Genomic DNA, 26,177 nt, shown 5'->3' on the forward strand with positions numbered 1-26,177 from the left:
GGTTAACCACAATGTAGCAGAGAGAAAAAACACAACCATTGAGAGCAATTAAATAACTCGGAGTGACAGGATGAGTAAAATGGTTCGAGGTTTTTAGCGCTCTTCCCATTTTCTCCAGAAGCCGCCGCCAGTTCTAACGCTTTTCCCAGTACTCGTCTCTTGACAACAGCTCTTCATTGATTGCTATGAAGAGCTGAAACAGCAAGCGTGTCATCTTTATTAGAGTATGTTATCTGTATGCACGGCGTAGGGCAGAATGTAATTATCAAAGAACACTGCCCGTAGAACATTACAGATAATACGCGGCTCAGTAATGTCGTAAGTGCACAATTTAATCCCTCTCGACTCCCCAATGGAGTTTTTCAGTTCAGTTTCTATTTACTGGATCGTGGTAACATTGGCGGGATCTGCTTTTGTTGACTGGTCAGATCATTCTTGGATCCAGTGTTTCTTGCACGCTATACCACCTGAGCAAGAACCAAAAGTAGTATTTATTTCCCTATGTTAATACTTAGTGGGGCTACTTTGGCTCTAATGACATCAGATACTTTGTGGCATACTTTCTACTAATGTTCTATACACTTGAGCTGTTTTTTCCCTCCATTCATCCTGCAAACATCTGATGAGTTCTCTCAAATGACACGGTTCATATCTCCTGACCCGACGTTCCATTTCATCCTAAAGATGTTCAGGTTGGGACTCATCCATATCCTTAAACCAATGTAAAACAATGTTAGATTTGTGACAAGGCGCGTTGTCTTGCTGGAAGTATGGCTGACCATTCCCAGAGTATTGTCACATTGTCTAGAACATCATGGTACACTTCATCTTTCTTGTCCCTATAACCAACGGACCGAGACCATGCCACGTAAAACATCCCCAGACCATAACAAAACCTCCGACCTACTTAGAGGTATAAAAAAAATGGTGACTGAGAGCAGCATAAGGTAGGGACTGGTAACACATGCATAGAAGGCTCCATAAAGTAGTCCTGCATATTCATAAGCCGCAGACTAGCTGCACCCACACTGCCCTCCAACCCCAGATTGACCGCTGTGTGCTCATTACTTTGAATAGAATGAGAGCTGTCAATCATGGGCTTTGACTGGAGGCTGGGTGGGTCTGGCTAGGCCACAACTTATGAATATGGATAACCAGTACTGTGCCTGGCGGCTACTAATAGTCTTCTGCACAGATCTACATAGCAAACGTATTGGTGCAGTCAGTGTGACTCGCCTTATGGTGCTCTCAGTGAGGGCTGCAAGAAAATTGTTATGGTCTCTTTAACTGTTGGCACAGCCCACTCCAGCAAAAGACGGAGTAGCATGATTCATCACTCCATAGAACTTTCTTCCAACGTTGCTCAACAGTCCAATGACGACGCTCCTTGCACCATTGTAGACGGGCCAATGCATCCTCTTTGAGAGACTCGCCAGGCATTTGCAGGATGAATGGAGGGAAATACCAACGTTAGTAGAAAGTATGTCACACAGAGTATACGATTGGTCATTGGGGCCCCACTAAGTATTTACATATGGAGATAAATAGTACTTTTGATTCTTGCTCATGTGTCCAATATACTTCTGGTAAGATGGTGTATGTTTACCCATTTCTATTTGATTATCACTACAATCCGTTATTTCCCGATCGGAGCCTTTACCCATTTATGTCCCATTCCGAAAGCCCTCCAGTATCTCGACAGAAGTGGCAATTGAAACGCCTTGTCTCAGAGAGGACGGTTTTCTTAAAATCCTAGTGCTGGTAAAGCAGTTTCCCTTACTCCAGATTTTAGAGATTTCCCTCCACTGTTTCTGGAGTGTAATTGCTAGATAGCGGGCTCCCAGGTCTAAAGCTTCCTAAGCTGGAAGGTGGATCTCCCCCCAGGTTGTCTTCTGTGCACAAATATTTTCTGCTTGAATCACGTTTTTGGATTTAAGGAAGGGGAAAAAAAAGAAAATCTGTTAGGATTTTTGCTTCTTTAGTGGCGAGCTGTGCAGCACAGAGGGGGAGTGCGGCGGCGAAGGAAAAAGCCATTACACACTCAGCTGGTGCAAGATATTTCTGGTCCAGCATTTTCCATTGTCAGGTTGGTGGCTTTAACGCTGTCCTCGCCGGAAGGTAGCAGAGTTGAATTTGTCATTTAAGTCTTCGGGGCCTCATCATTAGCGCATCGTGACGACTCTATTCCTTATTCTGCCCTGAAGGCAGCTAACAGAATAGACCGTAGATAATGGTCAACCTTCCAAAGTGATTTCAGGCACTTACATTGAGCTGACCGCTACTGCTGCCCTTTAGTCCATGCTTCAGCCCTCTGCCTCGGGGCCCCTTCACACACAACAATTATCATTCAGTTAATCGCTGGCTTGTCCAACACGGAGCGATGAACAATAAGAGAATTATTGTTAGTCGTTCATTTAACGTAGGCATAAGAATCAAACTATGGTCAGCCCATGTAAACAGGCAGTCAGGAATCTATGCACAACTGCCTGTTTACGCTGAATGGAACGGGTGGCTGGAAGAGATCTCCGGTGGGCTCTGCCTCCGTTCAGTGAGGGGTTTACCACTCCTGCATGGGAAAGCTCTGGAACGTCAGTCATTGGGACGGCTTACTGGTGCTTAAGTTCCCGGCAGTCGTTCCATGTAGGAGGACCCTTATTTCTGCAGCCGTCCTACAGAGTACGGAGAAAATGACCAAAAAAGACAACTGATTATAGAAGGTAGGGAAAAAAAATGTGCAGCTGTCCCAGTGGAGGTTGGGTGCAGTAGGAACAAATATTTTTGTCCTAGTTCGATATCTGAATGATGAGTCATATATGCATGAAGTGGTGCAGCCAACCCAGGAAACGTACAAGCCATGTATAGCACAGAATGGTATGGACCAAAGACTGGGAATAAGGCGCAACCCTTTGATGCACATACGCAAATGATGTTAGATTAGTTTCTGCATTTTTATTGATAATACCAGCTTTAAAAAAAACACATTTCGAAGCTAAGTACCATGTAGAGAGAGGACACATGCAGCTTTTTGCATAGCAGGGGCTGGACGCGCATGTTGGAGAAATTGGGCCATACCATTCCGTGCAAAAAGGAACACAAACACATTTAGTTCTGCTGCATCCAACAAACTTGGCTGCGCTACTCTTCAAGCATTAGGGGGTGGGGATGTTCTGGATGCACATTGGCTAGAATTAGAACCTTTCCCCTAGATGGCGCTTGCCAAACAATCCAGGAAAGCAACCATTGTATAATAAGAAATGGAAAGGTTATACCTCCTTAACCCACAAGGATCCTCAATCAATGGTTCTTGGTTAATCTGTAGAAGGGGGAGATCGGTGTTGAAATCTTTGTGTACAGGTTAGACCAGGGTTCACTTCTGCGTTGGAACTTCTGGTCAGAAATTCTTTCACAGATCTGGCTCAAAATATCGGAAGAAATGGCATTGTATGCTGAGCTTTTTCTTCCGTTCAACAGCCGGGCAGTTGGGCTCAATCCGAATGGACCTCATTATAGTCAATGGGGTCAAACCGAATGGACCTCATTATAGTCAATAGGGTCAATCCGAATGGACCTCATTATAGTCAATGGGGTCAGTCCGAACGGACCTCATTATAGTCAATGGGGTCAATCCGAACGGACCTCATTATAGTTAATGGGGTCAATCCAAACGGACGTGATTATAGTCAATGGGGTCAATCCGAACGGGCCTCGTTATGGTCAATGGGGTCAATCCGAACGGGCCTCGTTATGGTCAATGGGGTCAATCCGAACGGGCCTCGTTATGGTCAATGGGGTCAATCCGAACGGGCCTCGTTATGGTCAATGGGGTCAATCCGAACGGGCCTCGTTATGGTCAATGGGGTCAATCCGAACGGGCCTCGTTATGGTCAATGGGGTCAATCCGAACGGGCCTCGTTATGGTCAATGGGGTCAATCCGAACGGGCCTCGTTATGGTCAATGGGGTCAATCCGAACGGGCCTCGTTATGGTCAATGGGGTCAATCCGAACGGGCCTCGTTATGGTCAATGGGGTCAATCCGAACGGGCCTCGTTATGGTCAATGGGGTCAATCCGAACGGGCCTCGTTATGGTCAATGGGGTCAATCCGAACGGGCCTCGTTATGGTCAATGGGGTCAATCCGAACGGGCCTCGTTATGGTCAATGGGGTCAATCCGAACGGGCCTCGTTATGGTCAATGGGGTCAATCCGAACGGGCCTCGTTATGGTCAATGGGGTCAATCCGAACGGGCCTCGTTATGGTCAATGGGGTCAATCCGAACGGGCCTCGTTATGGTCAATGGGGTCAATCCGAACGGGCCTCGTTATGGTCAATGGGGTCAATCCGAACGGGCCTCGTTATGGTCAATGGGGTCAATCCGAACGGACCACATTATAGTCCCGTCTTGGTATGGAGCCATTTAGCTGCCGAATTCTCCTTTCCTGTTTTCAGGAGGAAGCGGCAGCGGTCAAGTGCATATCATTGTACATGTGATAGCCTGGTCAAGCATACGATGAAGAGAAAGTGACCACTGCAACTTGTTCCTGGATCAGGGCGGCTCTGTTTGATGTGAGGGGATTTTTAAGAGGGGAGTATGACTTTTTTTTATGTTACATCATTCCTAGCCCACCCCCACCCCCTCCTCCAACCCCACCACTCCAGTCGCTGAAGCAACTGCAGCAGTCACATGCCATGCATCGCTCGCATACGATTGCCTGCTGAGGCCCGTGATTGGTCATGTGATTGATGGCTGTTATATGAACAGTGTAGTCGCTTCCAGGACCATCGCCCCTGCCGATCAGCCTATTGGAGCTGCTGTTGCCTCCTTTCAGGCCTATGACATCCCGTTCATCATTCACATGGCCCGAGAGCAGCATAGTCCGCTTCAAATGAATGGCATTAAGCTGTAATACCAGACACAACTGCTATATACAATGTACAGCGCTGTGCCTGGTATGGGCTGAAATAACAGCAGCGCTCAAAACTGGGGATCCCAAGTGGTGGACCCCTGCCAATCAACTATTGATGACCTGTTTTGAGTATTGGTCATCAATAGTTTAGGGATGGACAACCTCTTATTAATTTGTGCTTCCTTGAACTTGAATGGGGTCTTCGGAAAATTTGGGTGACTACCGGCATGCCATCTATTTCGGTGTGGCCGAATTGGTTCTCAAGAACTGGTATTTTTTTTGTTTTACGGTAGATATTGCTGCCCCTTTTAGATGCTGGTTCATTGGAGAGTGACGTCTAATGGAATTTATTTTGCGGAGCGTGTGATGTTGTAAAGATCCCCGGCTTTGAACAATCAAAAGTCCTATGAATACGGGGAGAGGCGGCTGTAGCTGCAGGGCTGCTCCTACTGGGATAGTTTGGAGTAATAATAGGTCCTGCCTCGGGCATGTTTAATTTACAAGCTTTCAGGGTGGAGCTGTGCTGTGAACCGCATGTGGGAGATCTACAAGAAAAGAAATTTGCACCGCTGTGCGCACTTGAGGTGTATCGCCTTATCCAGGCATGAAGGCTTCTTTCAGCACTCGGGCTGCAGGTGAATTAGCCGGTGGAGCGTTCCTGCTGCTCCCAAGCTCTGCGAATTGACAGGTTGTCGGTATCAGATCAGCGGAAGACGCTTTAGACAGGTTCGCCGGTAACGACTTGCATGTTTGCAGAGAAGGTAAACAAGTGCTTGATGAAAGACGTCTTCAAGGCTATTAACAGCTTTTGGCCCCATCGTAGGCTATAATACATAAGGAACAGCAAGCTAATCCTGCTTTACTGATCACAGCTGCAATTCTTTGTTTTTCGGTCTTGTGCTTTTGTTGTGACACCGCCACGTAATGGCAAATTGCAGGTTTTGTCAGGCTTGTATTTTCAATAGGGCTGTAGTGTCATAAAATGACTGCGGTGCTGCAGACTGCAATCCACCTGATAACCAATCCCTAGTATTCTACCCCTGCATCCAGCGTCTTCAGTGTGCAGTATAGGGATTGGTCCTGTTACTTCACAGCATGGTGGCTTGTGGGATTTCTTTTAAGGGTACGTAACATTTCATAATAAATGGTGTTATAAGAGATAACACTATTTCTGATTTGTGTGCATATTGCATTTATCACCCTTTCCCCCATCTGCAGGCTGTATCTTTTGATTTTCAGTTTTCTCTGAGCTGGTGGGAAGAGACTATGGTTTTGATGTCTTCTATACACTGCACATGGAGAAAACTGCAGATTCTACTGTTTGTAGCACACACATGCAAATCATTGAATCGTGGAGGACATTAGAGAAGTACAGAACTGTAAAGTTTTCAGTAGCTGTAGCACAGCAAATAACTTATTTCTATCAACAGGCTGTCCTTGTGAGTCTCTGCCTCTCCTCACCTCTTCATTTCTTCCCTATAGATTACTATGGGCAGCATGAGTCTTCATCCTCCTCCACTTCCTGTTGTTTGTCTTATCTGTTACTAGAGACAGACTTCACTTGACAACAGGCAGTGGATGGCAAATTAGGAAAGGAAACTCCCAGTGGCTAGAACTTTAAAGGGATTTTTCAGCACAAAGATGTAATTTTAGGGTGTTAAATAGAGATGAGCAAGCATACTCGATAAGGCAAACTATTCGAGCGAGTAGTGCCTTATTAGAGTACCTGCCCGCTCGTCTCTAAAGATTCAGCTGCCGGCGCGGGTGAGAGGTAAGTTACAGCGGTGAGCGGGGGGGAGAGAGGGAGAGAGGGAGAGAGAGATCTCCCCGCCCCTTGCCAGCACCTGAATCTGTAGAGACGAGTGGGCAGGTACTCTAATAAGGCACTACTCGCTTGAGTAGTTTGCCTTATCGAGTATGCTCGCTCATCTCTAGTGTTAAAGTGATTCGCACTTGTGCTATTTATCACATTGGCTGTCATATAAGCAAAAGAAGTTTGAAAAGTTAGATCCTGAGGGAGTTATATTGTCACTATTTGCCATAACCGCTTTATATGAACTAGATATGCCCAGGCTAAGCTATTCCTAGTCTGTATAAATCCTTACTATAGGAAGCAGACCTAATTAGTGAACCATGCTGATGTGAAGGCTCTTGTAACCATCATCAAAGAACAACCCTGTGGCACTGGTCATTCCAATGTTCCTAATAATCTCAATGTAGGATAGTTTGAGCGAGTCGCTTCAAGCGCTATACCCAACTCTAGTTCTGTAATCCCAGATAACCCATTTACAGTTTCCACCATACATTCTTTTTATGGTGGCTTTTTTACCCATTAAAACAAATATAGTTTTTTTTCACATGTAGCTGATTTGCCAAAGACTTTGGTGCAGATCTGAGTTGAATTGAGAGGGTGAAATCTGCTGTAGATCTGCACCACGGAGCATGAGAAGCACTCACATACTAACGGACAAGGGGTCATTAGTAGTTTGATACAGCCTTAAAATAAAGAAAAATTGAATACTTGCCTATCCCAACTGCTCCGTGTCTAGTGCTGCAGCCTCGGTGCCCACCACACGGAAGCTGGAAAAAGCGGTGGGCGGACATGTGCTGTTCATTATGCATGTGACTGCTCGGCCACTGATGGGCTTCAGTGGCCATAGAAGAATCACCGTTGAAGCATAGGAGTGGCTGCACGGACATGCGCACAATGAACATCACGTGACTACCCTCCCCTTCTTCCGTGTTTCGAGCGACGGGTAACGGGGCTACAGCGCCGGATGGGGAGCTGCCAGAATATGCAAATATTCAACTTCTCTTTCCTTTTAAGGCCGTAGAACTTTTTTTTTGATGTCCTGGAAAACCCCATAGTGTCTTGAAATCGCACCCCCATCCCTACTTTTAAAGCGTATGTTCTTAAAACAAACATTACCAACCTAGCTACGTTGCCTAATATGGCCTGACGAGTAATGTATATACAGTATATGGTGTCAGAATGGGAAATGGATTCTGATCAGATTAGCTTCTTATGGTGCAGAATAAAACGGTGCTAGGAGAATGTCCCCTTTAAGAGTTTTTCTATATATTGAGAAACGTCATTCTATCCAGGATAGCTGACCATTTTTTTTTTCTTTTCATGTCATTGTAATAGAAATCTGAAGTGTTGATTCAATAAACGTCTCTCCGGATCTATATAATACTGTTGTGTGCCGGCATCCTCAGCTAGCGGATTGTCATAAAATAAACTGTCAAACTCAACATTTTAAGGAAATGAAATCCATGTTCTTTGGAATGTAAAGCACACAAGGCAATTTTCAGTCCAACGTCAGATAATATAACCATGCTCACTCTTCTGGCTGGATGTGAGATTAATACCGCATTTCTATAGGACTATGAATTACCAGAACATGGAGGTCACCCTCGCTTTTTTGTTTTTCTTTTTAGAACAAACCGCTTTTATTTTAATGTTGGCGGTCTGCATGGAAAATGCTAAATGAGGGATAAAATAGATAGAGAAAGTCTTTAATCTTAAGGTCATCAAATAAGACTAAAAGTAAATACCACAATTTCTTGTGATACCCTTTTGCTTGAAAAAATGCATTTTCCGTGTAAGGCAGGAATCAAGGGCTCTGTGAATGTTTTATTCCTACCTACTTATGGCTGCCTAGGTATTCTGGAACTTGGAGCTCTTCAAAACTCGTTGGAAGTGTGTGGCTTCATAGGTATAGGGTCAATGGAAATTCACCCGTATCAAACCTTATCTAAACATTTTCTGTGATTTGCATAATGTAGGCATGGTTCTTCACTTGATGGACACTTTATTTTATAAGGTATGACAAGACTCAAGTAGGGATTGAATGATCTATCCTAGTGAAGTTGGAATTGAGCAGACTAGAACAAAAGTTCTTCAGCTAGAACTATCATACGGTGTTGTGGCAGGAACTGCTACATGCCCTAAGGTAATGCTGATAGTCTTGACACTTGGGTAGTCTCCAATGAGGACAACCCAGTCCGTTTAGGATAAGGATCCCATCATTTGGACCAGTTTTTTGGGGGAAAACCTGCTCTACCTCTCTAAATGATCTCGGTTGTGAGATGGTAGACATCCCTTCTACTGCTTTGGCTACAGTTGGAGTATTCCCATCTCATTGAATTGTGGCATACCACTGGGCTATGCCATAGCCTTATAACTGTGTCTGCCTGACTTCTGGGACCTCAAGCAACCATGAGACCCGAGGTCCCTTTGATTTATTCCCTGCACAGCACATGACCAAAAAAAGTCACCGCTCCATAAAAGTGAATGGGGTTGTGTAGTAGCTCCGGCCACCCCCTGTGCAGGGGAAATTAATTTTGAGGATCAGTGTCAATTCTGGCAGTCAGACTTCCACCAATGACAAAGTGATGGGTTTATCCTAGCGGCATGCCATTACTTACTATAGGGTAAAATAAAAATCCTTTGAGGGGTTGTCCACTTATCAAAAACATTGTCCCTATAGCTCCAATTGTGTTAAAAAAAAAGAAGAGCAATACTTTACTTACCTCTCCTCTGGGATCCAGCGCCGTAGCAGTGCCACATTCCCCGGTGTGTATTGTGGAAGTCACTTGACAGCTGCAGCCAATCAGAGACTGCAGAATCCCCTTTCTGAACTCCTAGCATCCTGGTGCCCAGTATGTGAGAATTGGTGCCTGGAGAACGGGCTGTGATGCTGCGGTGGTCAGTTGACTTCCGGTGATGACCTCTTCCACAACAAACAACGGCACAGTCACTGGACCACAGGGCAGGATCCCTGTGGCAAAGGAGGGGCAAGTGCTGCTCTTTTTGTTTTAATGCAACCTAAACTATAGGGGCAATGTTGTCCAGTAACCAGACAACCCCATTAAATAGATTGTCCCATCAGAGAAAACCCCTTTCAGCATGTGGATCCCTTGGCAATAGACTGATTGGTCAGGGGAAAGAGCTATCAGCCTGTAGGGGAAATGTAGCAGTATATGACAGCCATTGAGATGAATGGCCATCCTTGGACTACAAGGACCGCTCAAGCTGCCAGAATCGGCGACACTCTTTGTTCAGGCTCATACTGGGGTTGTCCCAAGAAGACAACATCTGCTCTGTTAGAGAATATGGATGTGAAGTTCCATCACAACAGCTGGAACATGGAGAAAACGAAGATGTAAAAGACCCTTGTTACTCTACCGGGAACTCGTAGAGTCCCCCGCCAACCGGTATACAGGCAACACTTTGCTATTTGTCATCTAGGTTGACTGTCACTTTAACACATCCGATTCATCCAAACCCATTCCCCGGTCGTGTTTTGGATGCTGTCACTGTAGCATTTCCCAGGCAGATTAACAGCAAGATGTATATTTAGACCTTTTGGAATTTATAGTTGAGTGCGTCGAGGCGAAATCACAGCAGAATACAAACAAGTCTGGCATCGGAAATGGCAAAGCAGCGCTGGCGCACAACGTAGGAGCCAAACGGGTGACATTCTATCTGGATGCCACAGCGTTGAGGATATGGCAGTCCTTTTTGGCATTTGAATTCTGGAGAGCTTTTATTCGACAGGCCTCTTAGAAGTAATTGCTTTGCTCTTTTTTTGCTCAGTTTTTATAGTCTTGAGTTATATTTTTTTTTTTGTGTGTTTGTTCCAACATTCACCCTGAATTTGACACGACTTGAACTATTTAAGAATTACTCGTCAAAAGCAATTCGCAGTTCCACCGCTTTGACTCTTTAGGGGTTTCCGCAGAACGAACGTAAAGCGGCAGGAAAAGTATGCCCCCTACGGCCCGTTCTCCCATTCTTGCAATAACTTGTCATTGCATTTAGTTAATATGCCTGGAAATGTTTTTTTTTCATTTCCTGCTTGTGGCTCGGCTTTTAGAAAGCAAGGTCTTCGCCCACAGCCATGACATCATATTATATCATGTAATTACATTCACAACCTCGGGGTCGCATGCAGGAGATTTCATAATACAGCGCATTATATCCTCGCACAAAGAGCAGCAGCGAGTAGAGCCGAGCGCACGTCTCCGGCTGCTAAGTGGTTAAGTGCTGCACCTCCTACCATATTGCATTTGAGTGCAAGCGCATAACCTCTTAATTATCTGCCAGTGATTCAGTCCATTAATACAGTTGGCCTCACTTTTATATTTATCTTTTTATTAGCGCTTTAGTCTCCACATTCCGTTTTATTTACAAGGCCACCGCAATCACTTCATCTGTATGCCTTTTACAGCCTACCATCTGATGCATCAGAATATTACGCCGACAATGGAAACCGTAATCTTTCACGATCAGAAGCGTGCCCGGGCTTCTGAACAATCCTCGGCGGAAGGAGGGAGACCGGGCTTGGAAATGGTCTCCGCGTCACAATACCACTAATATGAATAGAAGTCAGCGATAGGGTCACACGGGAAGGGGAGGTTCACCTCCTCCTATTTAAGGTTTGTCTTTTAGGCATTTTCTAGCTGTGGTTTAATGAGAAGTGCAGGAAAATGTCTCCATAATTAACAGCGTTTCAAATTTAAAGGGGCTTTATGGATTTCAGAAAATGTGGGGCTCACTATAATTAAGGGGTCGCAACACAATATAATTGGATGCCTCTTGGTCAGGAATTGCTGTGCACAAAGCAAGGATGATCAAGGCCAGGGGTGCATAACCTGCAACCCGTAATGTCGTCATGTGTTGCCCCCAACCACAGGATAGGGGATAACTTGTTGATTGGTTGGGGCCTCACCGCTCAGACACCTGCTGATCCCAAGTACGGGGGTTCCATGTGCCACGTCGTCCCTACTGCAGGGTTACTGCACAACTGCTCTAGTGTTCCATTCGCTTTCAATGGGATTGCGGAGATGGCCAAGTGAGTGCCACTCAACTGTTTCCATTAGCCCCTTTGAAATGAATGGAGTGCTGACCATGCTTGCTACATTAACAGTGATATGGGGGTCCTGTTTTCAAGATCGGGGAGACTCCCACTGATCCGCAAGTTAAGCCCTATGTTGTGGATAGGGGATAACTTATAATTGCAGTACAACCCCTTTAAAAGGACAATGTAATCATCCTTTTTATTCACTTGTGCGGAATGACGCACACTGATATTTATCGGCAGTTGAATGAGATATGCGGTGAGGGTGTCATGGATGTGAAAAATGTGCATCTGTTGGTTTGAGAGTACTAAGAGGGCTGAACATCATTGTGGGAAGCAACCAAAGGAGCCTCGGCCATGCACTAACTGGTCCAACAACATGATTGCACCAGTGGACCAAGTGGCTATACAGAACCGTTTATTGCCTGCAAAGTCTGCATCTCCATAGAATCTGTGCACACCGTTCTGTATGAAGCCCTGATGATCCGGGAAGTTTCCTCCAGGTGGGAGCTGCAAATCCATCAATACGGCGATCCTGCTCATGCAGCAGCCCTATTTAGGGTTTTCTTCGTGACAACTTTGAAATGGTTTCTTATGCTCCCTACACACCTGACCTTGCACCAGCCATTTTTTTTTTGTTTTACTTTTTTCAAAAACGAAGGAGACTCTCCTTGGTTGCACATTTACCATTTGTGCCACTCTTGCGTCAGCTAATTATTTATTTTTGTGGGCAAAACAGGCCCCGTAAAGAAGCATTCATAGCGGCCATGCAATCTGTACATCAGGAGAGACCTTATGTTAAGTGACAATACTTAAATGGGGTTGTCCCGCGCCGAAACGTTTTTGGTTTTTTTTCAATAGCCCCCCCGTTCGGCGCGAGACAAACCCGATGCAGGCATAAAAAAAACAAACCGTCCAGTACTTACCCGAATCCCCGCGCTCCGGCGACTTCTGACTTACCTTGTGAAGATGGCCGCCGGGATCTTCACCCTCGGTGGACCGCAGGTCTTCTGTGCGGTCCATTGCCGATTCCAGCCTCCTGAATGGCTGGAATCGGCACGTGACCGGGCGGAGCTACGAGGAGCCGCTCTCCGGCACGAGCGGCCCCATTCAGAAAAGAAGAAGACCGGACTGCACAAGCGCGTCTAATCCGGCGATTAGATGCTGAAAATTAGACGGCACCATGGAGACGAGGACGCTAGCAACGGAACAGGTAAGTGAATAACTTCTGTATGGCTCATAATTAATGCACAATGTACATTACAAAGTGCATTAATATGGCCATACAGAAGTGTATACCCCCACTTTGTTTCGCGGGACAACCCCTTTAAGCTTTCTGGGCTAAGTAAAAAAAAAAAAAAAAAAATACTAAAGAAAAAAAAATTAGGAGACCTCAGAACTTGAATACACCTCAGAGGTAGAATGGGTGGGGGGTTCCTGATACTCCGGAAAGGAGTAAATTAGGTTGAGTGGTGGCCATGCATGAGTGCATCTCTCTTTATTGTACTTTACGGGAATATTGAAACATTCGGCTATTTCAGCAACTCATGGAACCTAAAATGGAGAGCGCTGCATGGATTTACGGTCTCCTTCTTTTCTGGAGTGTAAATGGGGAAGATACTCCTGGAAGGTGGGAGTCCTCGAAATGGAACCGGCTCCTTTCAAATATTTACATTATATACTTTTGATGCCCCATAAATATTTCAGCGGATAAAGAATTGTTGCGGCCCTTGTTATTGGTTAAATTTGACAATATGACCCTTGGACAAGAAACCGTTGTGCGTCCCTGGCCTAGGTTTAAGAGGTCCTATACTGAAAGCTTGGGACCCTTTCATTCATGGCATTCTTCAGTGACTACTCCAATCTATGGAGATCAAAATTACAGTGGTTGTACCAAGATTGAAAGTTGTCTCCTGCCCACAGTGGGTCAGAATGCTGGGACCTCACCGATCCCAAGAATAGGGCTCCAAGACATCCAGAAATGAGCAGTGGCAGGCGCACATTTCGATGGGACCACTGGAGATGTGAGAGGTCAAACACTTAGCTATCTGTCCCGTTGGAATGAATGGAAATGTGTTATTACTTGGCACTCCTAAAAATCACTTGACAACTGTGCAATATATGATCACTTTGAGACCTCCAAGCAGAAGACATGTTCTTTTTTTAAAGACCTTCCCCCTATGGAAAAGGAGCCGTTTTGATGGCCTTACGCTAATAAAATGCATTTTGCTTTAATATTCATACTCTTTAAAACTTTATATTTGTATCGGTGTTAGATTCTTTCCGATGTATTGCTTGTGGGCACATTATGGAAAATGACCAAAGACTACTGCATTTATCCTGATCCCTTCGCAAAGCTACACACAAGCCAACATTCACTTCTCCTCTGTGGTCTCTTGCATGGAGGATTACAGAAACCGTTTTAACAATTAAAGGGGTTGTCCCGCGAAACAAAGTGGGGTTATACACTTCTGTATGGCCATATTAATGCACTTTGTAATGTACATTGTGCATTAATTATGAGCCATACACAAGTTATTCACTTACCTGTTCCGTTGCTAGCATCCCCGTCTCCATGGTGCCGTCTAATTTTCAGCGTCTAATCGCCCGATTAGACGCGCTTGCGCAGTCCGGTCGTCGTCTTTTCTGAATGGGACCGCTCGTGCCGGAGAGCGGCCCCTTGTAGCTCCGCCCCGTGCCGATTCCAGCCAATCAGGAGGCTGGAATCGGCAATGGACCGCACAGAAGACCTGCGGTCCACCGAGGGTGAAGATCCTGGCGGCCATCTTCGCAAGGTAAGTAAGAAGTCACCGGAGCGCGGGGATTCAGGTAAGCACTATCCGTTTTTTTTTTTTTAACCCCTGCATCGGGTTTGTCTCGCGCCGAACGGGGGGGATATTGAAAAGAAAAAAACCCGTTTCGGCGCGGGACAACCCCTTTAAGTTGAAAGTTCATTCTGCTACCCAGATGTTGTTTCCGTATTCTCCCATTATTCGAGTCAATGGGTTTCGCTGTGCGGTGCTACTTTTATGATCACAGAAGGATCAAACCACAAGGAGGTTAAAGGATCCTTGTAAGATCAATGCTGCGGTGTGCCATGAAAGGGCCAACATGATTGCTGGGATTTCAGCTTCCACTGATAGAATTCTGTATCTTCGCCTTGAGAAGAAATGACTGGGATTCATTCAGTGCAGAAAGTGGAGCATCTTCCCATGTGCGGTGATCAGTGAGCGACCTGCCCGGGCTACCGGCGGCTGAAGTGTAATGAACCTGTCCTGTGTGATGGGAGCTCGGCAGCGTCCTTGGCTTCTGGACTTGACGGCATCGGTCAGCTGGGGGAGGTGCAGAAGATACGGTCTTTGCTCTTATTGCACGTGTGTTTATGGCAGTGCCTGTATCACGTTTCTGTATGCACAATGTGGTAAATCTGCTTATTGTTGGCCTGGCATCGGAATAAATTACAATTTTGCTTTTCTAGGCTAGTAAAACAATATTGCTTGTGGATGTATCTCAAGAAGGGGGAAATCTGTAGAAGGATAGAATGGAATCGGTTTTCCTTATACTTCACAGCGAGTATACACGCCTACTTTCATTTAGCATTTCTTTATCTTGCACCCCTACCGAGTCTATCCACACCTCCTATAATTTTTTGCTTTACTCCTAATCCATCTTCGCCTCGTGGCGTTCTGCTAGGAGACTCCAGTTTTCTCGCAAGCCCCATCTACTCGGATCTAGTAATTTTCTTGGAGTATTGTGATTTTCTTGTCCTCAAAATACCATGCATGAGATTTCTTAGAATGCTTACTTAAAGTGTAACTAGCATGTTCTAAAACTTTTGACATGTCCGAAGTTTTGATCCATCTGGTTCTGGGTGAAGAGTCACAGACTGATCACTAAAACAATGGGGCAGAAGCCATCAGCTGAGTGCTAGGCACCTTCGGCTTTGAAGGTCTTTGCTTGGTTCTCCTCGAAGAGTCGAGCATGCGGTGTACAGACTCCTATACTTGCTATGGATTCATACACTGAAGCCAAGGGGGCACAGCACTCGGCTAACAAGGGGTAGAAGTGATCGGCTGAGCTCTATTCACTTCGGCTTTGATCGGTTCCCCTTGAAGAAACGAACAAGCCAATAGAAAGTATGAGTCTATACACCACATGCTTGGCTCTGAACGAAGACTTTCTAAGTTGAGTGGGAACAACACTCGGCTAGTTACTTTTTTGTGCCTTTACTTTGACAATCAATGGGGGTAACTGTGCCCACCAATAAAAACTTGGAGAAAGCAGTGGGTATCCTTTTAAAGAGTCCACTTGATGTCTACTGTTCCTGAGCTACAGCTTTTACTGTAATCCAGAGCTGTATTCAGAATTCTGCAGACTACGGAGTTGAAATCTACCTGTATTTCTTGCTGGATCAGTATCTGCACATAGATTTGCAAATTTCTTTTTTTTACTTTAAATCCTGGAAAGTATTCATTTTTGCACCAGGTGCTTTACAGTTTTAGAAGCTCGACCAAGCTGTTAGGGATGTTTTTGGCAACAAGTTTGACCGTTTCCGATGATGACTATCGGATCTGTGAAAGGAATTCAGGACCGACACAAAATCGAGAGGTGTGTTTTACATACCTGTGTGTTCTAACCCTTTGAGAACCAACGGACATATGTGTTCCATAATTTTAAACTGTTTCAAATCTAATTGAATAAATTAAGTTCCTGGAAGGGTTAAAGAGGTAGTCCAGATGTATACGATTGATGGCCAACCCTTATCAATAGTAGATCTATGCATGGTCCATTAACAGCGACCCCCCACAAATTCTGTTCTCTGGCCCTCGCAGTCATGGACTAAGCTGATTTCTGCAGGAAGCAAACAGCACAGTTCTCACTGAAGTGGCCAGGCTTGGTATTACATGCAAAATTCTAAGTGAAATGAATGGTTCCTCCAGTGGACAGCTCTGAACTGTAGGCCGAGTTTCCAATCAGCAAAGTGCATGAGCACATTGGCGTAGAGAACAGCTGATCAGGGGAGGTTCCGGGCAATGGACACCTGCTGATGTACCATTGATGACGTAATGAAGAGTTTACAACTAGACCACCCCTTTAGGACTTGGATTAATTCTATATATGTTCTCTAAAACAAAGGTGGACGTTGCGCGTTTAAAATCTTTTGTATCTCCATTTGCTGTATGGCAGAACGCTCATTATTTACGCCACCTTGTAGTGTTCTGCAGTTGGATTATTAACAGAAATGCCCCCCAACAATCATTAAGTTGTCATATATTCCTGGTTCTGAGCACTTCCAGAAAATATGTAAATAAATATGTGGGAAAGTTTTAGCAGATTTTCTTCCTAGACTTATTTTTAAAGTTTTTGGACATTTCACCCCATCTGTCATCAGGAGGCAAATAGATGTCAACAGAGGTAACTATTGCTGTATTATATTGCCTTGCCATAAAGTTCTGACCGCAGCTAGAGGAGGGCAGGGGTCAGTGTATCCCTATTGGTTTTGATCAGCATTCATGGATTTGTTACGAGTAAACAAATACCCCTTCTCACCATCCCGTCGGTGCCGGAGATCAGGACATTGCTCATAAATTCTAACGTAGAGCATATGGAAAAATCAATGACCAAAATCATTACAGGATTGTTGCATTGAGTATATTCGGAAACTAAAGCTGGTCTTGTGCTCTCCTAATTAAGATGTATTCTTGTACTCCCGGACAACCCCTTAAATATTTAATTTTACATCCTCATTTCCGTTCTCTTGTGTGCCACCAAAGTCAGCAAGGTGCGTTCTCTCTTTATGTGCCGTAGGGTAAGGCTTGTTAAATTAGACTTTAAAGGAGTTATGCTGTTGATGGGGGCTGGTTTTAAACTTGGCACAAGTGCCTGATCGTGAGCATCTGACCACTGGGACTCCCATAGATCAGGAGAAAGGGGGTCCCACGTGCCCATTATGAGTGGTCGAGCATGCAAGCTGCTGTTTCATTCATCTCCCTGGAACACCAAAATTGACGAGAATTTATACTCAGCTATGTCTGTTAGTCTCATAGAGATGAATGAAAAGGCAGAGTACATGCTCAAGTGCCGCTCCATTCATATGGGGAGAAACGGGACCCCTGTTCTTGTTATCTGCGTTCAAACGAGCAAAAGGGAACGATGATAACCGTTCCATCTAAATATGTGCCAATGACCAAACGACGAATGATGCTTCACTTTTATGCTTGCATAAAATAGACAAGCGAAAAGTCATCATTCACTAATAGTTCAGTTAAAACAGCGCTCATTTAATCGTTCTCATTCACATATACAGCGAATGTGAAATGCTGAACAATTTCTCGTTGAATGAGCCAATTATGTATCTCCCTCTATGAATGAGCAGACTCTGACAACATTCGCTTGTTCGAGCGATATCAGCTGGTGTAAAAAGACAAATATCCTGTTTGGCGCAATCCTTTTAACAGAGAACATCCATAAAACCCGCTGCTTCTCCCATTTATTCCAAGTAGTATCCGCATTTTTGAAGGTCACAATGTAACAGGCCTCCTAAAGTAGCTTTTAATGCCATCAATAGTCCCACTTTTTGAATAGATGTTTTTGATGATTCAAGTATCCATTTACACAACTTTTTTTTTTCTTTTTTCATAGGAGTCCAATGTTCTTATTGCTGCTAACAGCCAGGGCACAATCAAGGTAAGTAGTACCATTCATCTCTGTAGGCATTAGTCATGACTACCAATTTGGTGGTTATACAAGTTATTTGTGTCCACTTGCACCTGTTATCTTTAACCCTTTTAGTGACTGGCCTATCGTGTTTTTACATCTTGCAGCTGCAGGACGTGTATGAAGGGAGATCGCAGGGTGATCTCCCTCCATACATCGCGGCTGCCGGCTGTTTCTTACAGCCAGCACCCAGCGGCAACAGCTCCGATAAGCCGCGCGACTCATTGGAGTTGTTAACCATTTAACTGCCCCTGTCAATTCTGACAGCGGCATTTAAATCCCCCCTTGATCACTAAGGGGTTAAATATCATACAAAAAAAAATGTGAAAAAACATCAATTCATAGAATTATTCCTTAAGATCTACAGATTAGGAAAAACTGTGTTCGTTTTGCAGAAAAAGGACATTGAAAAAAACAAGCTTTGTTCAGAACTGTAGACGGCTGTAGCTCCGGTTTGATCAGTGCTACTGACATGCTTTTGGTGTTATTTTAAAGCCAATTTTCTTGGAATGTCTTTAGCACTTGCTGAACCGCAGCTACAGCTGTTTGATGTAGGGTTGAGAGTGCTGTATTTACAGCTGTCACTTTTGAGTCAGTGTGCAGAGCAGAGAGGGAAGGAGAGGTGGATGAGCAGGCAGCAGAGATTTGTGAGTCTCCTGCCTCTGGCCCCTTTCCCAGCAAAGGTGTGACATAGACTTTTCTTCATGTTATCGCCCCCATGCCCCAGTATCAAGCAATATATTTGCACTCTAATTGTCATGTATGGGTTCTTTTTTTCCTACCAGAAAAGGCGTGAAATCTCCCCTAATCTGTCCTTTCTTTAACCCTGAAGATGCTGACTTCAATATTTTACTGAAAACTTTAAAAAGATTTTTCACCTTACTGAAGGCTTTAAATGTTGAAAAAATTACTGAAGAACTATACATAGTTGATATCTAGAGATGAGCGAGCGTACTCATTAAGGCAAATTACTCGAACGAGTATCGACATTTTCGAGTACATGCCTGCGGGGGTGAGCGGTGAGTTGTGGGAGTGAGCAGGGGCGAGAGAGATTCTCTCCACCCCCCCCCTCTTCACCCCCCCGAATCTTTTTGGGCAAGCAGGCATGTACTCAAAAATGCCCATACACGCTCAAGTAATTTGCCTTAGCGAGTACGCTCGCTCATCTCTATTGATATCGCCATAACAACCTATACTATTAAAATATGACATTACTTATCCAGCACGGTAAATTATGTAAGAAAGAAAATTACAAATTAGCAAATTTCAGATGTTTTTCCCCAAAAACCGGAATAAAACATAAATAAAAACCACAAGTTGTCCTGCAAAATAACAAGTTCTCATAAAGCTGTCAATGGAAAATCCGGTCGTCAAATGTGGCGCCCCACACAAAAAAAAAAACATTTTTGTAGAGAATAGTGTTTATATTGTGCAAAAGTATTAAAACAGAATAAAACCTTTATAAATTTGGTGTTTGTCATAAACATAATGACTCGTAGAATAAAGTTAATATAATAACCACATGATGCACACTGTAAAAATGAATCCACAAAACAATGCAGAAATTGCAATTTTTCATTTCTTCCCCCCCCCCCCCCCAGCAAAAATACGTTATTTAAAATATCTGTACCAGAAATTGATTCCTATTAAAAACTAAAACTTGACCCGCAAAATACAAGGTGTCATAAAGCTACAATGAGGAAAAAATAAAGTTATGACCGCTAAAATGAGTAATGTCATTAAGGGGTTAAAATTGTACTTAAAGCGACTGAGTTCTGCGCTAAATATATTTACATGAGGCATAAATTCAAGATCTGCAATAAAAAAAAAATTGATATTTTCGATAGTATTTTTCTTAACCAGGCAGGTTTTTTTTTTAGGACTTGTTGTCTTGAACTACCTCATTATTCTTGGCTCCTTTTCATAGCTACAAATCACCTAGTATATACCCGCGTCAGGTATTTTACGTACCTAATGCAAATATACCTTTTATCTTGGTGTGGTGGTTCGAGTTCAGATGATTGAATATTATGGGGGAAATAAGATTTTTTGTTCTTTCTCAGTAAGTTTCTATTGCAGAGACCATAATGTTCTTTCACCTTCTTTTCAGGTACTGGAGCTGGTATGAAACATGGACATCTAGTTCACAAATGAAGAGTTCTTCAAACTGTCTTGTCCTGTGCAGGATCTCCACCTGCAAAAAACTCTAAAACTCTTCCTGATGGAGACCATCAAAGCATTATGTCACTTCTGGACTCTCACGAGAGGGGAGGGCAAAAGTGGGAATGAGCATAAATAGACTCAATGGTTTATGCTGCCATCCCCGGACGCTCAAGAACTCTCCCACCCTTATAACTGTGTACTATTTCTCTTCTGGTGCTGCTTTATACCTTAGTAATTGGAGGGCCTGTATCCTGTTGCTTTGTGCGCGGTTCCTACCAACACTGAGGACATAACCTGAGAGGTAGAGAAAAGCTTCATTTTTATCGTAGGGGAAGCTACTAAAAACAGATCACGCAAAAAAAGTCCCAAAAAACAAAAAAATAAAGATTTAAATATTTCTAAGGACACCATGTGGTCTGAGTATAATGTCATTTTATTTGTTTAAAAAATGTACATTTTCGAGTGTAATAGGGTCGTGTTCAAGGTAAATCTTATCCAATCTTACCTTCATTTTGTTCCCCCTCTCTTTTCTGGACATGTGTTAATTCAGTACAACAGAGCGCACCCAGTGGGTTATTGAAGGGAACTATGCACATGCCATGTGATTAGGTACTTGTTCTATGTCCCATAGCCATGTTGCAGACTGACTGTCCCAAGACTTATGACAGCATCCCCACACTATTTTTTCCTGTGGGATTCCATTTAGAGGGTACCGTGACAGCTACCGAAAACTGTATTGTTATGGAATCTGTCACACTCTGGACATCTCCTATCTATATTGCAGTGACATCCATTCATTGTAGCCTTCCATCTGATCAACATCATGTGAGTAGCTAGAGCCAGTACCATCTCTGCCTGTTGGGAGGACAATATGATAAATTATAATCTTCTGTATTCACCCTGAATAAGCTACAAACCATAAGTTTACAGATGGGAAGATGAACTGTCCTCTCCTTCATTATAGCGGTGGGGTGGGAGCCTCTAATCATTAGCAGTAACTTGATAGGAGTTTGTGTCCCCCTCTAAACAGCTTGTGTGATAGGGTCCATCACACAAATTATACTGACTGAAGAACTGACCCCTTGAGAGACCATAAAGCCAAGTAATTCTCACCTGAGGAAAATGACACCAGGAATTTATAACTAAACTAGGTAATACTAGTTGATGTATATATCATAGAATGGTAGAGTTGGAAGGGACCTACAGGGTCATGTGGTCCAACGCCCTAGTTATATAATGAATGAAAACTTTTCTTAGGGTGGTCCTTTAAAGGGATATTACCATCGGAGGCATTTATGGCATCTCAGTCTGACCAAATAACAGTCTACAGCACGATGTGTTCTGTTAAAACAACAGAAACCAAAGGAAATAGAAGCAAATGGAAAGCTTTCTGTTTACTTCCTGTTTTACAAAAACCCCATTGACATGAACTGAGTAAAAAACTGATCCATTTAGCCCTTTTTTAATTCAGTTTCTCTGCGCCAAACACAGGGCTTCAGTCGTAATTCCGTTTCTCTGCTCCAACATGTGAACTGAGCCTTATTTAAAGGGATTCTGTCTCCAGGTTCATGCTGCCTGAACTACGGGCAGCATCAACTCAGGACAACCATGCTCATTACCCCCTGTATGTTTTTGTTTTGAAACAATGTATCGTTCCAGAATACACACTTTGAAGTTTAACCCTGTCCCCCGATCATGTAGAGCAGCAACTCTACCCCCATGCACAAAAGGAGAAAGAACGATCACTCTGCATAGTGTGGGTAGGGAGAAGTCTGCGTGGCCCGCCTCCCTGACTCGGAGCTTAGCTTTAGACTTCAAAGTGTTTTTTATACTGAAACCATTACAGAATCCCTTTAATATGACAGGATGTTTCAATTCTGCAGTTCTATTTTAGCATTAGCATATGTTTTCTTCTCTGATGGCACTCGGCCTGGACGGCACCTATGTTGGTTATTTCTGTAAATGTTTCATCCATAATAAAGTGGTTCGATTTACATAAAATAAGGCACGTCTGTAAGTGCGCTTGGCATTTGTAAATGGATCTACTGGTTAAAATCACATCGTATTTTCAGTTTTTTTCTCTTGAAAATGAGGCTTAAACGTTATGCCAGTGCGTATGATGCCATTATGTATGCAAATCCCTAATGCGTGTTATGTACAAGGGCAGACAAATAAGATCTATGCTGCTTATCGTTGTCTCATAGATTGAAATCCGAATGTAAGAGGGGAATAACTCAGTATTTTTTCCTTTTTATTCCTTCTACTTTCCAGCAGAAGAGCTGTGTTATAAATGCTCTCTGTCTTTGTTCGTGATAAAAGCACTGCTGGTCTGCTCATAAAAGGTTTAAAAACCCAAATTACTTCCTTCATTACCACTCGTAATTGGCCCTGGTCCTTGACTGGACCTTTTCTTGACACTCCACTACTTAGCTTTCTCTGAGCAATAACATGGCAAGATAGGAGACCATTCATCCATATCTTCTATAGTCACTGTGTAAGATTTATGCTATGTCAACACAGGAATATATATATATAAATTACCTTAAAGGGAATCACCAGATTGTTGCTGCCCTATCTGAGGACTGCATAAACTGATGGCGGACACCCAGATTATAGTGCCCAGGTCACTTTTCAGTCTTTCAGCAGTTTTTTTCATAAAATCACTGTCTCCATCTTGGTGCATGAGTAACGGTGTAGTCCTCATTCATGAACTGCAGCTACCCTGCTCAGCACAGCTGACTGATAACTTTCTTCCTGTATCCTGCATAGAAAGGAAGCTACAAATCCACCAATGGGAGGCAGCCATTGGCAGCTCGTGAATATTGACGACTACAGAGCATGCATACAGCATTGAGCAGGCTAACAGAGTTCGGCCCACTCTGCAGCACAGATGGATTTTATGGAAACTACTGAAAAATAAAACTGACCCAAAATCAAGGTTTTTGTCAACACAGTAGCATTTTAGCTGATAGACAAAAAGATATAAAAAGTGAGCGATGCAACTAAACTAACTACTTAAATTTCATAACCAAACAGGGAATTACAAGTTGCATGTCTGTAGAGGAAGATTTCTTAAGTCTTGGGATCACAGCAGCCTCTGCAATGCGAGAGGGACAGAGAAACAGACTTTTGTAGATATGGTGACTGGGGTTGCAGCTACTCTATATCTGTAACATGGCAGACAAGAACTGTTTAGTAAATTAGAAAGTAAAGGGCCAAGGAATTTTACACTATTAGGACATTTTTAGGACTACTGAAAATTTAGGACTAGATCTTACAAAGGAATAGAGTGATGGGGAAGAGATTTAAAGAATGACACCTCTTCCTTGTAACAGCTTGCCACTTGGTTCTTAAATGTAACACTTCAACTGAATATTTTCATGTTTTAGGGTGCCTGCACACGAACGGAATTTCCAGCGCGTTATTTTAGGCACATTATCTGCCCCAGACCGCAGCCAATATACTCCTATGAGGATCCGCAGTTGTCCCCAGACGGACGGATTTGTATCGCGTTTTTTCACGCGCGTGAAAAAATCTGCGACCTGTTCTAATTTGGGTCGGATTCTGCGCGTGAAGCCTCCAATACAAGTGAATGGGTGTGTTTTTTCACGCAGTGCAGCTGCAGATGGAGTCACTGGTTGCTATGACTACAGGAAGTAGGCGTGGTAGGAGGCGTCCCAACACACAGCACAGAGCTTCACAGGCACATTTGTAGAGGGAGATAGGTAGTATTTCTTGCCAATGCAGGATGTAAGAATGCAAAATCTGTAGTAATGAATTCCTCTTGTGAATTTTTTTGCAGTGACTGAAATAAAGTCACGCTGGAGAAGCGCCTGAAAAAAGTTACATGGATCAACCATGCCCACAAAGGCCGCCTGCAAACGAGCGGGTCGGATCCGGCAGCGAGAATTCTCGCCGCAGGACCCGACCCGAGACCCTGCAGAGACGAGTGCGTACTCACCCGCGCCTGGCGGCCCCGGCTCTTTCATGTGCCGGCTGCCGCGCAGCCGGCGCATGCGCAGACCGGAGCCGGCGGCCGGGTGAGTGCGAGCCCCGCACAAAAATAGGACATGCCGCGGTTTGTTTGCGCGCGGCCAAACCGCGGCCGTCTGCATAGGAGTGCGTATTGTAATGCACTCCTATGCAAACTTTCAGTGGCGGAAATCCCGCGGGAAAAACCGCCGCGGGATTTCTGCCCGTGCGCAGGCCGCCAAAGACCTCTGCTCACCGGGTGAAAGCATGTTGCCAGAATAATTTAACGGTGCTCGCACAAGCAAGAGGGACAAAACGGAGTCTGGGTGTTGGTTTTTAAGGTGTTTTCCAAGGAATGGGCAGTTCTCTAGGGGTTGGGTTTACAATAAGGGGTGTCTGCTGGTTTTTCTGTGCGGTTTTTTCCGCAACACATCCGCGTATATCCGCGCGTGATTTTTCACGCATCCGCACCTATCCGCAAGTACATTTAGGTACCATACGCGCGTGAAAATCCACTAGCGGAATCCGGAACGCTCGTGTGCAGGCAGCCTTAGTCTTTTCACATTGGCTCTCTCTGATACAACTGGATTCGAGGAACATTATTTTATGCTCTGAATTCCTATTGTTCCAATACACCACAGAAAGGGTGAACTTCAGATATGGCTTGATCATGATTTCTAGGCATGCCCATTCTAGTACGGCCTCTGGCCTTTCCTATAGATAATGCATCATGATGTTTAAGCATCAAAGGACATCAGGAAAGCTGAAATATTATGAGTGAAATAAGCTTGTTCATCAAAGGGCCCACAGCAAAATGTTTCTGTATACACCTGACAGGTAATGTCCTAGCATTCTTATTATCCGGGTTCCATTGTAGTGAAGCATGGCAGCATACTTTATTTTCCTTAATGGCCAGAAAAGGTCCCCAAATCTGAACCATAATTATTTTTAGGATTATATGAACCCATCTAATTTTGCAAAAGTGGTGTGCAATGTGCTGTAATGCTGGCATGATATAACATCGTTGTTACATTAGTGGAATCCATGATGCATCTTATTGGGTGTCATGTCAAGTACCGTTGGTAGCCACTAGCCATTAGTGAATCAACCCCCGGCCATCTTTCCCAGAGCATAAGATTATACTTTTAAGGCTATATACGAGCTGTAAGTGCAAGTTGCACCCAAGAGACTCATCGGACCACACACAGACACCAGTCCCTGTGGTATACACGGACACAGCACATTGACATGCATTGGCATGTGCCATTTCTTATCCGTAAAACAGATAGGAATAAGATATGCCATTACATTTTCACGCAGACCTGCAGTCCATGTGAATAATTGTCCATGTGTATAACCCCATAGGCTGTAACGGGACTTTATGCTGTCCTTGGAATTATACGGCAGTTAACGACCTCAAAATACACTAGTATGCCCAAGCCCTAAGTCTGTTCTCATAATATGTGATCCAGCACTTTAATCTGTCAAGGAAGAAATGTTGACTTCCTCTTTTCGAATTTAGTAGAAATCTAGTATTAGCTTTTGGAGAGATT

At 44.0% G+C, this 26,177-nt stretch overlaps 1 protein-coding gene across 1 annotated transcript in view; it reads left to right on the top strand.

The window, feature by feature from the left end:
• The window catches only part of COP1 (COP1 E3 ubiquitin ligase), a 180,669-nt gene extending 159,607 nt beyond the window's left edge, over positions 1 to 21,062 (top strand). Inside the window, exons 19-20 of the mRNA XM_066597491.1 lie at positions 18,415 to 18,459; positions 20,600 to 21,062. Coding sequence (XP_066453588.1) covers positions 18,415 to 18,459; positions 20,600 to 20,617 — 63 coding nt within the window. The 3' untranslated portion in view covers positions 20,618 to 21,062. The remainder of the gene's footprint in view (positions 1 to 18,414; positions 18,460 to 20,599) is intronic.
• Positions 21,063 to 26,177: the final 5,115 nt, after the last annotated feature.

The sequence above is a fragment of the Eleutherodactylus coqui genome, chromosome 3, assembly GCF_035609145.1.
Source record: "Eleutherodactylus coqui strain aEleCoq1 chromosome 3, aEleCoq1.hap1, whole genome shotgun sequence".
NCBI classification, from domain to species: Eukaryota; Metazoa; Chordata; class Amphibia; order Anura; family Eleutherodactylidae; genus Eleutherodactylus; species Eleutherodactylus coqui.